Here is a 17,145-nt window from a genome sequence, read left to right as displayed (position 1 = left end):
ACGTAGAAGTGGCATCACACATCGAGAAGCACCACACATTTAGACACGCTTCTGCAAACATTTTCTTCAAAAAGTACATGCCTTTGTACGATCAAGAAAGAATTCCAGTTTTGCAATAAATTCTTCCACAGATCAACATTCAACAATTTCATTTGGTAATGTATTCCAAGTTTCGATTGCCCATAGAAAAAAAGAATATTTAAACGTGTCGTATTTAGCCTGATTAGGCCTGATGTGTTTATTGTGGCGGATTTTCATGGAGTGGCTGTCCAGTGTCTGCACATAGTCTTGTGTGTTTATGTTTATGTGGCTTTGACCGGCCAATCGCTGGCCACCTAGAAAAAGTTTATTTTTGACATTGTTTCAAAGATGGCTGCACAATTTTTTGCTTTCGTCTATAGCTTCGTATGCCATATTTACTCACTTAATGAACGCATCCACATAATAAACGCACCTGGGTGATTCCACGAGAGATCGACACGGGTCCAAAAGTTGATATTTTAGATTTCATTGAGTATTTTATATTTCATGCGCCTCTCACCAGGTAGCCCAAAAGTCAACTTCGTTTTATGATTAACGGCATAACTTACGTGAAAAAAAAATATCAAACTTCACCAACACGGAGGCACCAATTTTGTCACCCGTCAGTTTCGAAAATTGCAGATGCTATAAAAAGACAAATATTTTTGTTTCAAGGGAAGTTATTTTTTACCTGAAATGCATCTCTAATGAAGAATGAATTCATACGGTTTCAAGTTTGTAGACCTTAAGAAAATAGCTTTTAAAAATGTCTAACTTTGCGACAGTTTAAAATAAGTTACGTGTTCCCCCTTTTTTTTTCTCCGAAAGTAATGCAAGCAGCGTTTTCAAACTTGGCACGTTTTAAGGATATAGTGTATTCATTAGGTACATAAATTATTGCTGCCGTAGGGCAAATGTAAATTTTTATTTATTGCCTCAAATTTTTCATATTGGCAAAAGTGTACTCCAGTGAAATTTGAATAATAAAAAAACCCCATCTCCGATTTTTCTTAAAATCTCGTCAACGAAGTTGACTTTTGGGCTACCTGGTGAGAGGTGCACGAAATACAAAATACTCAATGAAATCTAAAATATCAACTTTTGGACCTGTGTCGATCTCTCGTGGAATCACCCACCTGTGACTTCAGTCATCAAAACTTGGACTTTTTTCCCCCGCATAATAAATGCTCCCCCTACATTCATCCGCTGCAGTCCCGCTAACCGACACATGGCATCTCCTTGCCTGTTGGATCTCTTCTGATTATGCCACCTCCCCTTGTCCACCTCAGCTCGCTCCCTCCCCCAACCTCCTTTGCTGCTGCCGTGCGCAGATCGAAAGGTAAACAATACGGCGGGCGTATTATTTTTCTTTTAATCTGAGCGCGGCACGTCTCCAGTTCTTTTCAACTATCGATGCACCACATCGGGGTCCACGAACAGTGCGAGTGTAGAGACATCGCAGCTGATAAGCACACAGTTAGCAAAGGTTACGAAACTGCTCATGCCGATCGACGGTCGCTCCCTGCAAATACGAAACTTTAAGGCCCACCCACATGCACGAAATTTTAGAGCGACGACGACAGAATTTTCTCTTGCCATGGCTGTCGCAAAAGGCCATTCATCGCAAGTTTTTGGAAAACCAGAAAAAAAAAAAAAAAACACTTGTCGCTCAGAAAGGATTGTTATCATTTCCACAACATGGTAGCCTCCCGATTCTCAGTTTGGTTGCAATTTGCTCTTCGTGCTTTAAATCTAAGATGTAGGCTACCTTTTCTACAGTAATTTCTCATGTGGACAGCAAGGTGGCGGCCGTATTTGGTCGTTAATCTTGTTATCGGCAGATTGTCTTGATGCTTCGGTGTGTGCTTGCAATGTTGGTTACCTGATGAAATATCAGCGGCGGCGGCGTGGTCTTTGTTCGAGGTTGCCGCGTAGTTGGTAAAATGTTTCGCAGTGTACGCTTCTTGGCGCCCCCTATATCACAGAAGATACCGCTCTTGCGGTTAAACCATTGCGAGAGAAGATAACCGGGAAATACTTTTCTGGCATGCATACGCGGCGCGGGGACAGCTTGCAGAAGATTGCACCTTCAACCACCGAAGATGAGTGAAGTTCAACAAATACGCTGTTTTCAAACAGTATATGCATATGTCAAATACGAAAGGCTGAGCGGTCTAACTTCTTTTCATATTACCGCATTTTTTGATGATCTTAAAAAGGTTTTCATAGAATTTGCCTCACATAATACAATAGAATCTCAATGATACGATGACAGTTGGTGCGAATTTCGCGATGATAGAAATTTTAAGGTTGCTTTAGATGGGCTACATTAAATAAAATATGCCACGATTTGGTGTTATACACGTGATTGACCGCTGCACACGAACGGCGCAATGCGACTTGTCTGTTGGAGGAACGTCCGTTCATACTGTGCCTCGAAAAGAGTGAACGCGGCAAAACTCGCGGGAATTTTCCTCGCTTTGCCACCTTAGTGGCTGGAAAACCATACCGTGAGGCTGACATAAAAAAATCGGTTCGAGGCCGATTTTCCCGCCACGTGATAGCAGATCGTCTTTTTGGATCACGGCTTTGGCTGTCCCGACTGCACTAGCTCTCATACCACGTGATGTTAACAATGAGCCGCAAATTCAACATGGCAGAAAAGGCGTCAGCGGTAGCTCGCGTTGGCACAATTCCGAACAACTCGCGTAGCACGGCAAAGCTCAAGGCCTTGACAAGGACACGTTCATCAAGAACCTGGTTTGGATTACGATCACTGCGATAATTGGAAATAGAAGGTTCAGCAGAAGGTGCAAGAGTCGGCGTGCCCTAATATGTCTTGCATTGCTTTTGCACTTCCGGTTGAATCTGTCACCGCCGCTGCCAGCGTGTCTGTTTGTGTCGTTTCTGCTGGCATATCTCTCGAAACAAGGTTTCAAAAATCAGAATCAGAAATGCTTTTATTTTCCAACGAAATTGTTGGGGGTCCTTCAGGCGAAAAGCTGCATAGTACAGCTTGAATGTGCCTGAAGGCCCTCACATGGCAGCAGTAACACTAAAACCAACATAAATACAGATGTTTAGCATATATCCAAATATAATACACCATTTTAATTGATACTAGGAATTTGCAACATGTTGAATAACACTCGTGATTTTCTGCGAACACATGGTACTTAAAAATAACATAGAAATGTAATACATATGTGAGAAGAGATGTGACAATACATTGTGATACATCAGAAACAATAGTATTTACAACACTAACAAAAGCACTGCTATAAATATGACTATGATGCACAATATGATGATACTTTGTATATTAAAACACTGAGGGTGAAGTAGATAATACAACAGAAAATGAGAAAATGTAATAACAATGTCTTTTGTATGTTCATTCCAATTTACAAAAGTATTCTCTAATTTGTTTGCGAGTCAAAGTATTCGGATTAAATCTTTTCCCTTCCACTTTATTTAACAACGAAGGTAGGCTATGTCGTGGTGACTGCATAAGATAATTTGTGCGTCTGAATGATACTAACCACCTACTGGCTACGAGTGGGCGAGTCATTTTTTTTGTATTCGAGTCGTGACGTATGTTTTAGGAAGGATTTTATATTGTCGGAGCCGAAACAAAATGAATATAAAAGTCGGTATTCGTAAAGATTTGTTGCATGTATTATATTACGTTTTTGAAAAAGTTGCGCGCTGGGATGAAAATAGGGTACATTGGCTATTTGTCGAAGCGCGCGTTTTAGAAGTTGAAGAAGTGTACGAATATTAGCTTTCGTGGTGGTGGACCATACAAGCGCACAATAGTGAAGATGCGATTTAAACAAGGCGTAATATATTTGCAACTTCACCTTCTCAGGAAAAAAATGCCGACAGCGAGACAGCACACCAGCGGCAGATGACAACGATTTTGAGATTAGTTCAACGTGATAGGTCCACTTCATGTGTTCTGAAAACGTAACGCCTAACACTTTGTACTTCCTCAAAATTTCAATGGGAGCACCGTCCAAGAATAATCCTTGATTGAAACAAGATTGGCTGCCTCTCGCCCTGAACAATATGACTTTCGATTTTGAGCTGGTAATTGTTAGAGCATTATTACGAGACCACACCGACTGATTAGAAAGAATATTGAGATTTCTGCGACAGATCATCAAGTTCATGGCCAGAGACAAACAAAGTTGTATCGTCAGCGTACAGCACAATGGATGCATCACTAACAATTTCAGCAATGTCATTTACATAGACATTAAATAAAGTCGGTCCCAATACGCTACCCTGCGGTACTCCGGATTTAATTTCGCGATACGAAGAGCAGAAATTTTCAATAGCAACGCACAGAGTCTGCCCGGAGAGATATGATCGAAACAACAAGTTTGCCTGGCTCCGAATACCATAGCTGTCTAGCTTAATTATTAAAATTTCATAATTTAAGCGATCGAACGCCTTGCTATAGTCTATAAATATACCCAAAGTTAGTTTTCCTGCATCAATGTTATCAATTATTAGCTCCTTTTGACATAACAATGCCGTCTCTGTCGACCTGCCTGGGCGGAATCCGTGCTGACAGTCGGACAGAATGTTATTTAAAAAAAAAAAAAAGGCATTGAATCTAGCTGAGATCACCTTCTCTAAACCCTTAAAGAAGGTGGACAGAATAGAAATAGGCCTATAGTTGCCTAAGTCATTTCAATTACCGCCTTTAAAAATTACTGAAACCCTGGCTTTCTTCATAGCACTTGGAAAATGGCCAGTTTTTAGAACAAGAATAAACACAAATGCAAGGTGGATTGCGATGACGTCAATTACAAATTTTACTGGTCTGATTTGAATGCCATCTGAATCAACAGCATTGCTGTTTTTTAGGCCCAAAAAAGTACGAGAAATCTCAGTGTCATCAGTCGGCTAAAAAAAATGCTATGCATACATCTGTTAATAGCTGTGTTAGTGACCGCGCTATCCGATGACGTCATTATGTTCACGAAGTGATTATTGAAGCGTTCAGTTAAAGCGACGCCTGTTGCCTTTTCATTGTTTAGGGTGACTTCATGGAAAGGCTGTTTCACATTTTTTTGTTTTATGGCATCATTGATAATTTTCCACGTTTTTTCTGGATTTTTCCTCTGTACCGAAGCAAAAAGGGTTTCATAATAGTGGGCTTTAGCCTTTTGCAGTTCTTTGTTTATTGCATTTTGTAACTTCTTAAATGCAACGAGATCGCTTTCTTGACGCGTGCATAAAAATCTATTGAATAGCCTATTTTTCTTACTTATCATCTTAACGTGTTGAGGCTGTATCGTGTAGGCTGTTTGTACAGGTGTAAATTGTTTCTTTTCATTACTTTGCATCAATAACTGGAACTCTGTACGAATTTTAATGCTCAGGAAAAGAGCAAAATGGAAAGAATTCTCAAGCGGCAAAGGCGGCGGCGGTAGGCAAAACGGATGTGAACATTTGTGACGGGCTCGGACGTGGTTCTGCAGCCGCTCTGGCGTTTTCGCTTGAATTCTCCCCTGTGACTGATTTTTTTCGCGTCGACTTCGCAGCGCGTTTTTTCGGGCACTCAAGCGGTGAAGCGAGTGAATTTTCAATAAGTTTTGCCGCTATCCCTTCCTTTGATGCAAGTGTGAATGCTCTTTAGTGCCTGCAGCATTACTGAGGAAACCGCAGCCCTTCATTGAGAAGCGGTGAAAGCAGGAAAGTTCAAAAGAACATCATGGACTTTTTTTCAGCTGACCCCAATGAAGTTCTTGTTCGTCTAAATAATCAGCTTTAACTTGTTTTTGGTTCATTCGAATTCGGGATGATACGAATATTTTGTGTGCTCCCTTGGAATTCATATCATCGAGAGTCTACTGTAAATGCAACCCCTAATTTGCTCTGAATTTTCTAGAAAAAAGTGCGTTCATTACGTGAGTAAATACGGTATAATCCGTTAGATGGACGCAGTTGTAGATGTTGTTTAGCTGTCCGTGTTTTTTTTTTCTTTAGCGGCGGACATACAGCGGTGCACTAAACCAGCTTTTTCGAAACATGGCGTCACGAAAGAAACTACCTGTCACAGCCCCACCAATGCGCCTACAAGCTACTGTATGGGCTTATTTTTTTTTGCTATATCCTGGCAAACAAAGTCAAGCAGAATCCATCGACACTTTGCTTACTTTGTAAGGCACAAGACGAAACGCCCGAGAGCTGATGGGAGTGGAACAAAAGTGAAGTTGCTCTTCACATGCCTGTGTGCTTTAAACCTTTTCACGCCCGAAAATCGTACTGAAGCACCTGATGCAGACAAGCATTGTCAAGTGAATGAAACAAAGTTTGTAATTCTATGAGGTTTGTTGCGGATTTTATTGCGATTTAACTGCACCGACCCATGCCACAAGAATTTCCTAGCAGAATACCAGGCGGCATAGAGTTTCATACAATAATACCTAGAGAGGAATCTGGTGCTAGTTAGTGTCTATGTGGGCTCCTTCAGCGCCGCTTGCACCCCCATGGGAATTATTAGAAGTACAGGCTTCCGATCTGCCTCGGATGGGTCATGTTCTTGAAATTCTCAACACTTGTTTGCCAAGGGTGAAACAAAGTGATAAGAAATTATATTCAATTGAAGCTTTCTTCATTTTTTTTTGTTTGCAAACTTTACTGCAAAAAGTTCCTGTGACCATGAGGTACAAGTGAAACCTGGACAAACTTGACCACAAGAGTATTGACCACAAGGGTATTGAATTTGACCACAAGGGTATGTTAAGCATTGCTCTGCAATTTCGTTCCAGATTTGGCATCAAGATATAATCAAATATGTTTTACAACACTTTAAAACAAACATGCTTGTTTTGCCTTCGAAAGTACGCATTATCTATCTATTGAAATAACAGTACAGCATAAAGTGAAAAACATACGTTTCGTCTGCTGCGATGCCAGGTGCGTCTGTCCAAGTTGTCTGCCCCCAACGCACCTCTCATTTTCTTGTGAAGGCAAATCAGAGAAACATGACGAGGCATCTCCTTAACTTTGCCGTCACTTAGCAGTCAATTGAAACGAGTTTTGGCAAGACGCGCTAACAAAAAAACTTGAACTCGATGTAATATTGTGCACTGGCATAAGACGCTACATCTATGTGCAGCGGTGAGTGGACGACTCTTCGCTTAAACTGTCAAATATGACTTGTGAAGCTCCAAAGCCGCAGTAAATCACAGACCTAGTGGTCTTCAGCCTTTTTGAACAACAAAGCTGCTGTATCAGTTCTTTGCACCGCATCCCACTACCAATGCTGCGCGAAGAACGAAACCGAAATTGTCGAAAAAGATTTGTAGACAGTTCGCTAGCTAACGCAATCCAATTCGAAGTCTGTACTTCTTATAATTCCCAAGATGCTATGCGATCGCAGTGCCAAATTCCTCTCTAGGTATCATTGTATGGAACTCTATGCCAGGCAGGAACCGCTGCGGAGAGCACGGAAGCCAGTGGGTTAATGCTTTCATGAATTTGTATTAATGAAACAAACATTACCGCTGAACCACAATTTAACAGAGAATTCCAGGAAGAAGAGTACAGAAACAGAAATTTCTCCAAATTTATGGCATCTGGAATGTCTCACAGCTTGCTGCCTGTGTAGGAGCGGTATAATCAACACAGCAGGGCCATTCTCGTTCTGGTTCTTGCGAAACTACGAACCAGTACTGCATAGAACAACAGACTGCACATTCTTTTCCAGTTTTGGGTCTGTGCAGGTGAAGTGCAGATGGCAAAAGCACACTACTAAACTCACTTGCATGCTTTTTACGTGTGCAGGTGAGAAGTAATGACAAATTCACTGGTGTGGTAGCTTTTGTGAGTCTCTGTGATACAATTTTAAATTTGGAAGGAAGGTTTGATGCCGTTCTGGATTTCATGATTCATTCCTGTTTAATTCCTAGATTCGTTGACTTCTCTAAATCTGTGCATGAAAACCTAGGAGTCAGCGCCACCCTTAGCCGTGAAGGCATGTGCGGAACACTGTTCTTGCCATATGACATTGCACAGCATGTGAACCTTGCATGAGACATTTTGTTTCTGTTTGCTTCTGGACCCTTCTGTCATTTATCCTGGAGCTGGTATCACCAGGTTCATGATTAAGCTGAATGCCGCATTTGCTCGCATAATGAACACACTTTTTTTTCTCGGAAAATCGGAGCGAAAGTTGGGGGGGGGGGGGGGGGTGTTTATTGCATGGGGTACATTTTAAGAAAACTTTTTTGGGAGGAGCGAAAAATGCGGCAATGCAAGAAAAAAAAAATAGCAAAAAGTTAGGTCGCTTAGCTTTTAGCAATTTTGGAAACAGCTTCTTTGTCGCACTTTACTCATCTTTGGTGGTTGATGGTGCTATCTTCTACAAGCTGGATCCAGGCCATCCACGCACGCCATAAAGGCGTTTTGCGGCTACCTTTTCTCGCAATCGTTTAACCTCAATATCTGCTGTGATTCGGAGGGGTGCCAAAGAGCACGCGCTTCGACGCTACAACGCACTGTGCCAACATTACAGCAACCTCGCACGACGACCGTGACGACACCGTCAGCATTGTAGCAAGTGACCAAGATTGCAGCAAGCTACCCCCAAAGCATCAAAACAAACCGTCGATAACAAGATCAATGCCAAAATACGGCCGCCGCTTCGCTTGTACATGACATATTGCTCTACGCGCGGATTAAGAAGCGAAGTGAGAATCGGGAGTAGTGCTACTGTGTTGTGGAAATTATCACGATCTTTTCTAGACGACAAGCGACTTTTGCGGTTTTAAACCCGCGACGTGATGTTTCTCTTCGCAACAGCGAATTCTGTCGACGTCGTTTGAAAATCGCGTGCACTTGGTTGAGCTTTTTGAAACTGCCCACTTCAGTTGGCGTTGGCAGTTTTCTGACTTTCACTCGCTGTGTGCTATTCAGCTGAGATGTCCCTACATTTGCACCTTCGTGAACCTCACTGTGGCGCACAGATAAGACGGGGGGCGTGCCGCGCCAAGATAGAAAGAAAAAAATTCCGCCATATCCACGAAGTGAATGATGATGAGTGGGCGAAGCTCGGGAGGTAAACCTGGTAAACCATGAATCCTCTGTACATTTTGCCCACTCGATTTTATTACATCGCTCCCCCTAGCGTACGTCGCCGCACTAAATCGAACGATTGCCTTCAACCAATGACACGCGCCATATGTGACATCATTCCTATTTTATAAGATCTCGCGTCTTTCATCAACTACAAGTACCGCTTTCTAGTTTATAACATCTTGCATCTTTTCATCATCAGCTACAAGTACCACCATCTAGTAAACACTACAAGAACTAAACGAGAGGTGGCTACATACAGGAGACGGTACCGCCATCTAGTGAACACTGCAAGAACTAAACTAGAGGTGGCTACATACAGGGGACGGTACCGCCATCTAGTGAACACTGCAAGAACTAAACTAGAGGTGGCTACATACAGGCTACAGGGGACGCACAGCCCACGCCCTAAGGAGCTTCGCCCCTAAAAATTGGCCCAGTGTCTGCATGTAATCTGCAAATGTCATCGAAAGACGATAGTCCTGCGTGTGGAGAGAGTGAACAAAATATTTATTTGATGTTCTACGCAAGAAAATCGGTGAATGGTATTCCGGAGGCGCTGCGTTAGAGTGCCTCGAGCATGCAGTGGAGGCGAACGAGCGCATGAAGTCACTTCACACGTGAGACATGAGCGCCATCTGGCAGTTCCTTTTGGAAAACAAAGCGCGTGGCCGTGCGCGTCTCAGAGGTGATAAGGCGTAAAACTCGAGGCGACGGGTAGGTGCCACCACCATCTCGTTTTAGCAAAGTGTTGGAAACACTCCCCGTTCCGTGCAAGCGTTGCATGGTAAGTGCAGCGTGATAAGCGCTATGGTCCTTAAAATTACTTATGTATGCGTTTTCTAGTAAGAGATGCATATGCAGAATAGATGCGTGTTGTTATGGTGCCCCAGACATGCGCAATAATTGCTTTTTAATTGACAATTGCACAAGCATGAACGCTCAACCTTGAGCAACACTGGTGGTTGCTGCGGATGGAGTCAACCGTTTCAAGTACCCTCAGGTAAGAGTGGACAAACAGACAAATGTACAGACAGACAGACCAACATTTTTGGGTCAAAGAAAGACTATCGTCTTTAAAACAGTGCAGCACACGGCAACGGACAGACGGGGGGGACTACAATGCGAGCCAAGGTGGGTCGGAAAAATAAAAAACGGAACAGATCTAATGGGTGAGAAGGCAGCAGGTGTCGGTTAGCGGGGCTGCAGTGGATGATAGTAGGGGGTGCGTTTATTACGTGGAGGGAAAAAAATCTATATTTTGATGACTGAAGTTGGGGGTGCGTCTATTATATGAGTGCGTTTATTGCACTAGTAAATACGGTACAGTTGTATGCGCTAAAATTGAAGTAGAGGTAAACACTGCACTGTCTGCACAATTACAATGCCACTATGGCTAAGTGAAACAATACAACGTATGCCTGCAAGAAAAATAAATAAATAAGTAAATGGAACGTAACAAGACATAAACGTCAGCTACCACACGCTTAAGAAAGCAGAAAGAAGGTGTGTTTGTTGTTCTGAAACCCATTTTCTATATATTCCTTATATTTCAATGTTGTCACATTTCTTTGGTGTTCCTGAAAGAAACTTTTTTATGTTCATACAAGATTGATTCCCTTCAATATGAATACAGTCCAACCCATTCACAACGATCCCAGATATAACGATCTATTAGTTATAAGGACCGTATTTTGGTGCACTTACGATTTTCCTATGCTACCCTTTGAAACTCGGTCCACATACAGCGAACATTTTTCAAAGCTGCCTACTTTTACAACGAACACTTCCAACGTAGTCGCGGTGAAAATATGGCACATATAAAGCGAGCAAAATGTAAGAACAGGCATTCTAAAGCATTTGATAGGCACGCCCTCATGTGCGCTCAGCTGCAGTTTACCTGCGACGAAGATATCATAGACCGCGGTGAGCACCGCACGCAGATTTCGGACTTTTCGAGCCAGGTGCTCACTTTCCAGACATTTCTTCACCGGTAGAATCGAAGTGTGAAAAAACAATTAAAAGAAGTAGGAGGCAGTGTGAAAACTTACAGTCAGCTTTCGCATGACAAACTTTTCTGACGTCGTTCTCGTCATCTACGACCACTGGCGATTAACCAACAATAGTTTCGAATGCAAGAAGCGATAAATGCAAGAAGCGATAATTTTTGTCGCATAAAACTTCACTGCGACGATCAACTGTTTGACACTACAGTGTGCCCCAAAAGGTTTTCCACCTTTAGGTAATGGCAGAGACCGGTCGATTAGTGATAAGGACTTCCCCGGTGTTTCACCGGTACCTTAACGGATAAGCATAAAAAAAAAAAAGGCGAGGAGGCCGTTGGCGATGAACATGCCATTTTGACTCATCGCCGGTAACCTTATCACAGTCATCTGCAGATAGCTGCTCGGTGAAGTGACAGAGGTACAAGCGCGTCATGCTGCCGCACGCAAGTTCGCCGCCGCTGCATCGTGTGAGGCCACTTGCACGCTTTGCTCATAAAATTGTTTGTTATGTTAAATGAACAGGCTACTCGCCGCACCCATTCAATCCCGAGTCAAGCATGAGTGAGGAAAGCACAAACACGCCCATACACGCCCATTGGACTGCAAGTGAGCTGGCATGCGGCAGCAAGAGCTGAGTAAGCAACGTGCTGCACACAACTAACCTGGGATGATTGGTTCGACGTGGTGGTACCGCGCTTCAATGGAACGGCGTGAGTTCATTGTGAACATGGTTGAATTCACTCATGAGCAAACAGGCATCATTTAACACGCGAGAAGACCTAACTTGTCAGCGGAGATATTGTTCGCACTTTTTAATAAATATACACAGGGAAAAAAAATGGTTTGGCCATTACGTGGATGTTTTTATGGGCGGTTTACAAAGAACTACTGATATAACGACTTTTTATTGCGGCACTTTCAAGTTCGTTATAAACAGGTTTGACTTTATGAGAACATTATTTTTATAGTTAAAAATATAACTTCATAAAGCTTAATGTGGACAATAAGAAATTGTGTATTTTCAACTTCACTTTAGTGAAGCATGGTATCTACAGTATCACTATTAAGAAGTTTCACCATTCTTGCAAAGGAAGACATTGGCGGCAGTTTGTGCTTTACACACCCTGCAGATTTTCTGAATTAACCGGTTTGCAGACAACTATTGCCAAATCAATGAAAGTTTGCTGCCATCAAACAATGTATATTCTTGGCAAAACCAGAGAACATGTCCAAATTATCTAATTTTCTCTATGGAGTCGAATAAACAAGCTTTTACTTAAACAACTAGGTATCTCATGTCACTTACCTTATTTGCTCGCATAGTAGACGCACTCACATAATAGGCGCACCTTAAATTTGGCCGTAATTCTGAATTGTATTTGCATGGATGCAAACTGGAGCGAGGAAAAAAGAAAGAAAGACCTTCCTAACTGAGTTTTGCGAAAAAATTTGAAGTACAAAAGGAAGACACCTGGACACAGTGCACACTAACAACTGAAACTTTATTCAAGAGAACAGGCATATATATATGCAGTTACGAGAACACGTGGGGTGAAAGAAAATGATTAGATGAGCAGACAGATTGTATTAATTATACGCTTCTAGAAAAGCCATCTCAGTGGGAAGTAACATAACCGAGGGTTGTGCGACACATGAATTGCCAGCTTTGTTGATGAGATACGCCTCTCAATTTCCCATGCTACCTTGTCCCTAAATCTAGCTTTAACTAAACATCACCAAATCACCAAGCAAAAGTGCGCAGCTGCACCCTCTACAATGCGATAATAGGTTAGAGCATGGTTGCCCCTTCAGAAAAGCTTTGTGGCCCATAATTCTATTATTGATACAAAGCCCCGTCTGTCCAAAATAAAACTTCCCACATGATAGCAGAGTGCCGTACACCACAGCGACGGCGTAGTCGACCCCTTTGGCCCTGTGCCTGACCTGGCAAGTACCCCTGTCATGCCACTCACCCTTGATCCTTCTCGCAACTGCCGCGCAAACGCTGCCTAAACGGTTGCCGGCCGCAAAGAAAACATTGCAACCGTATGTTGCTCCGACTTTCTTTAAACGGTGTGAAACACCATGTAGGTACGGTATGCTGGCAATCGGCAGTTCCTTCGAGCACTTACCAAGCACTGCCTGAGTCTTGCCTGCGCTTTGACATCTTGGAGAACCCTTTCAGCCAGCCTAGCCAAAATGGTCCTCGGGAAACCTAGACAGCTTGAGCCTGTAAATTTACTTCCCAAGGCCTTCCCCCATCCTATGCGGGCAAGACTTGTTGAGTGCCACCTTTAAACATGTCGTTGCAACAGCATTCTTTACAACTTTGGAGTGCCCGGACCGAAACTCTAGGACAGGCTTTTCACTTCTTGGAGCGTACATCCAACAAGTATGACACCCATTGAAAAACACCTTGAAATCTAAATATGAATGCACAAAAAAAGACCGTGGCAGCGCTGCACTGGTTCACCGTGTGACAAAGAAGGGTGGTTGCCTGGGCGTCGAAGTAACCTTTGCACCAGCGCGAGCTCGGCTCGAAAGGTGTGATCGCGTTCTTATCAAGTGTGCATTGAGTTTTCTGTTGAGAAAAGGGTTGTGGTTATATCGTTTGCTACCTCATCCACAAATTTAAAAGCTTTTCAGCTTTCCGACACGAGCTTTCACCTTTGCTGCCAACGTGGCCTTGCTGAAGCTTGGCGAACTTTTGTCGCCATTGATTTCCCGGCCACGAACCTAAACATCGCATCACGCGCCCTGCTCTTGGATCAGTGCATGAGTACGATTTTTTTGATGCCCGATCTTCATGTTGTGACTAATACAAACCATAGACTAAGCCTAATCAGCATTTGTTGCTTTTTAGTGGCATTTGTGGGTGATCAAATAGCGGTTTGGTACAGAATCAATGCAACTTTTTGCGGTGGCTCAACTTGAAGAAAAGGGTGCATGGGTGGCGCTTGTAACACTCTAATAGTGGTTCATGATTCAATTTCACTGTCATTGGGTAACGAGTGCGAGCCCGTGAAATGAACATTCGCTACCGTTCAGCGCACAAAATTTCGGTCGTGATAACACGCATAATGTAGGTCGCCTGAAACACAATCGGAAAATTTCGGCTAAGGCACTTTCTTTCTGTAGTTTTTTTTTTTTGCGTTTGTTCGGTTGGAAACGCGGGTCTTTCAATGTTTGTTCATGAAAATTTGAATGCTTGTAAGCACACCGCATTGCATGCCCCAATTCTCAGACAGGCGAGTTCTGATGATGCAACATGCTTTGTGATGCTATAGTCAGAAATGAAATTTCGGAAAATTTAGCCCGCGTAATAAACACCGAACTTGGCACCTGTTTTTCCGGAAAAAAAATCGTGCTCCTATTATGCGAGTAAACATAGTATATGCTCTGGGAGCTTTCTTAGTGTTGGTTGTGCAGCGTAAATACGTATGAGAGATGAGTAAAGTGTGACTGCGATTGGCCATTATACTAGAATGACACGCACGACCAAAGCACGAGAACGTCGGAGTGAGGAGGCTGGCTCGGCTGAGGACACTGGCCTGACGCCACAGTGTCCAGATGTCGACGAGGGAGGTGAGAGTTCGGACGAGGGTGAAGGGGACGGCGACACAGTTGCCCGACAGGCTGCTGCCCGCCACGCCCAGGAGCAGGAGTACGAGGAAGCTGAAGAGGAAGAGCGTGTCGCCGCCATGTCCGGTAGGTACTTGGCGCTGAAGGGGCCTTAGGTTGCTACACCTGCAATTTCACGAATTCAAGTACCATAGTCACACTGGTCATTTGAGCGTCATTTTGAGTGAGCACACTTTCAGCCCCAAAATGTCATTTGCGGCACACTGCTACACTGCAAAGGAAAGTGTACTTTGGAAATAGTGTTATTGGCGATAAGTATTGAAGTAGCACAGCAGATATTTGTTGCGTCAGGCTATGTGTTTCTTAACTAATAATGTTGTGTATCTAGAAGCAGCCCTTAAAATAATCTTAGATGCAAATGCCGCGAATGTGGACATTGCACAGTGTGTGCTTGGCATGCCGCTGGTGGTCGTGGCTGTCAACTGCGTGAGAGTGAGAAATGCAGAGTCGTTTTTGGGGTATAGAATGTTTCCAAGCATCGGAATGTGCCTAATAATGAAACTGATTGTTTAAAAAAATGCTGTAAAGTCAATAATAAGACAGTGATGGGGCTAGTTGTTATGTGTTCAATGTTGTGATGTGTTGCAAGGTTTGAAATAACGAGAGACAACACCGAGTGATGTACACAGAGTGTTGTACACAGAGTGTTGTGCATCACTGTGTTGTTTCACGTTTTTTCATACTTTGCAGTGCATCACGAGCATAAAGCTGTGAAGTCGAACTGCAACCAAGGCTTCCGTTGCAGCTAAGTACGTTTGCTGAATGCACTCACCGTTAAGGGCACTTTGCAGTGCATTCTCATGTGTGGCACTAGTGGCCCTTGAAGTGCACCTGAAGGGCCTTAGTGTGACAGGGTTATAATTCTGTTTAGGAGCCTTACAGTATCAAAAACAAGTGGTAGCAAGCATGTGTTTGTTGTCTTTTCGGTACACTTGATAATTTGACTTTTGGTTAATTCTAATCTTTTGTTTTTCTTGTACCATGAAATTTAAATTAAGAAGTTTTCACTGTAGTAAAAGGAGGGGGAAAAAAACACGAGCACTTGCAGCTATGCAGCAGAGTGAATGACAGTTGAACCCTATTATAAGAGTCTTCAACGTGCTTACATTGAAATGGAATTTGTTTAGAAATGGGAATGCCATACCTCGTGTATAGGAGACCCCGATGCGTGTTTCTTAGAGGGTTTATTGCAATAGTATACACAATCGCACAGTAGCTTACTTCAAACCAACCTTGCTTACGGTGATTTCAGATGAAACAACCTGTTCTATTGCATCTAGGCTAGTGAGTGGCCTTACATGCTGAGCCGTTGTGGCAAAAATTCGATGCACTGATGAAGGGAAAAAACTCGAAGACACTGCTAATAACTGGAGTTTATGGAAACCTTGTTCAAAATATATTGTTGTGGCCGTCTACAGTTGATCACTGGTGGTCAAATATTAGGAAAGTTAAACAAGGTTAAAGGGGTCGTGAAAAGAAAATGAAGCTACCCGGTTGTCATTCTTGCTGCTTCTAAAGGTATCGGGCGTGCCGATTCCGAAATATTTCAGCACAGTGTCAGTCTATGATTTACAACGTTCATTTAAAATCTTCGTATTATTGTGATCCTAAGATGACACTGCGTCACGTCACCACTGGCTGGCTTAGGCACTTATGGGGTGACATCGCCATAAAACATTTGATTGTATTGTTTACCTTTGCTTGCTCTAGGATAACAAATTTATTTGAGAGCTAGGAAGTGATATAAAAGCAATGTTTTACTTTACAGTAGTGTTCGAAGTACAAAAGCTGACTGTGTCTTGGACGTGAGCTCTGAAAACTTCTTTTTTTTATTTCTGGCTCAATCTCAACTAAACTTCACTGTCTAATGTATTTTTGCATGCCGATTTCAAATATGTAATTTGCTCAAGTGGTTCAGGAAATATAAAGGTATAAATTTCAATTAATTGCTTATCTTTTACGGGACTTTTTCACAATCTCACCATGGAAAAACGATAAGGTAAATGCATAACTCCAATGCTGAAAAGTTGCTGTAGGGGGTGAAGCTATTTTTTTTCCATTTGAAGGCATTTTATAGGCAAGAAAATGGAGAAACACTTATGATGAACATTTTACTCTAATTTTTTCTGATAATTATCTTTGATTACCTTTGTCAAAATGGTTCTAAAGAAATGAAAATAGCATCACCCCCTGGATCATTTGAAGACGAATACAATGATACCAACTTTGTCACTCTCACTCAAATATAAGATAGAAAAACCACTCGAAAGGTAGAGTTACATTGGCTAGAATAGGAAAGTGTGAAGAACGCACCGGCTAGCGCGTAACGCCTGGGAGGAAACCGCCAGTTGGCGCTGGCACACGTTTGCACGTCACTCAC

The 17,145-nt window shown here is 42.7% G+C and overlaps 1 protein-coding gene across 5 annotated transcripts in view; it reads left to right on the top strand.

Moving 5' to 3' along the window:
- Polr1A (RNA polymerase I subunit RpI1) overlaps positions 1 to 17,145 on the top strand; it is a 610,310-nt gene that overhangs the window by 460,962 nt on the left and 132,203 nt on the right. For all 5 annotated transcript variants that reach the window (XM_075882913.1, XM_075882912.1, XM_037432148.2 and 2 more), the window contains one exon: positions 14,608 to 14,831. In XM_075882913.1, coding sequence (XP_075739028.1) covers positions 14,608 to 14,831 — 224 coding nt within the window. The remainder of the gene's footprint in view (positions 1 to 14,607; positions 14,832 to 17,145) is intronic.

This window comes from Rhipicephalus microplus, unplaced genomic scaffold (assembly GCF_043290135.1).
Source record: "Rhipicephalus microplus isolate Deutch F79 unplaced genomic scaffold, USDA_Rmic scaffold_14, whole genome shotgun sequence".
Classification (NCBI taxonomy): Eukaryota; Metazoa; Arthropoda; class Arachnida; order Ixodida; family Ixodidae; genus Rhipicephalus; species Rhipicephalus microplus.
The sequence above is the reverse complement of the archived record's forward strand: the minus strand, read 5'-3'. Positions and strand labels throughout refer to the sequence as shown.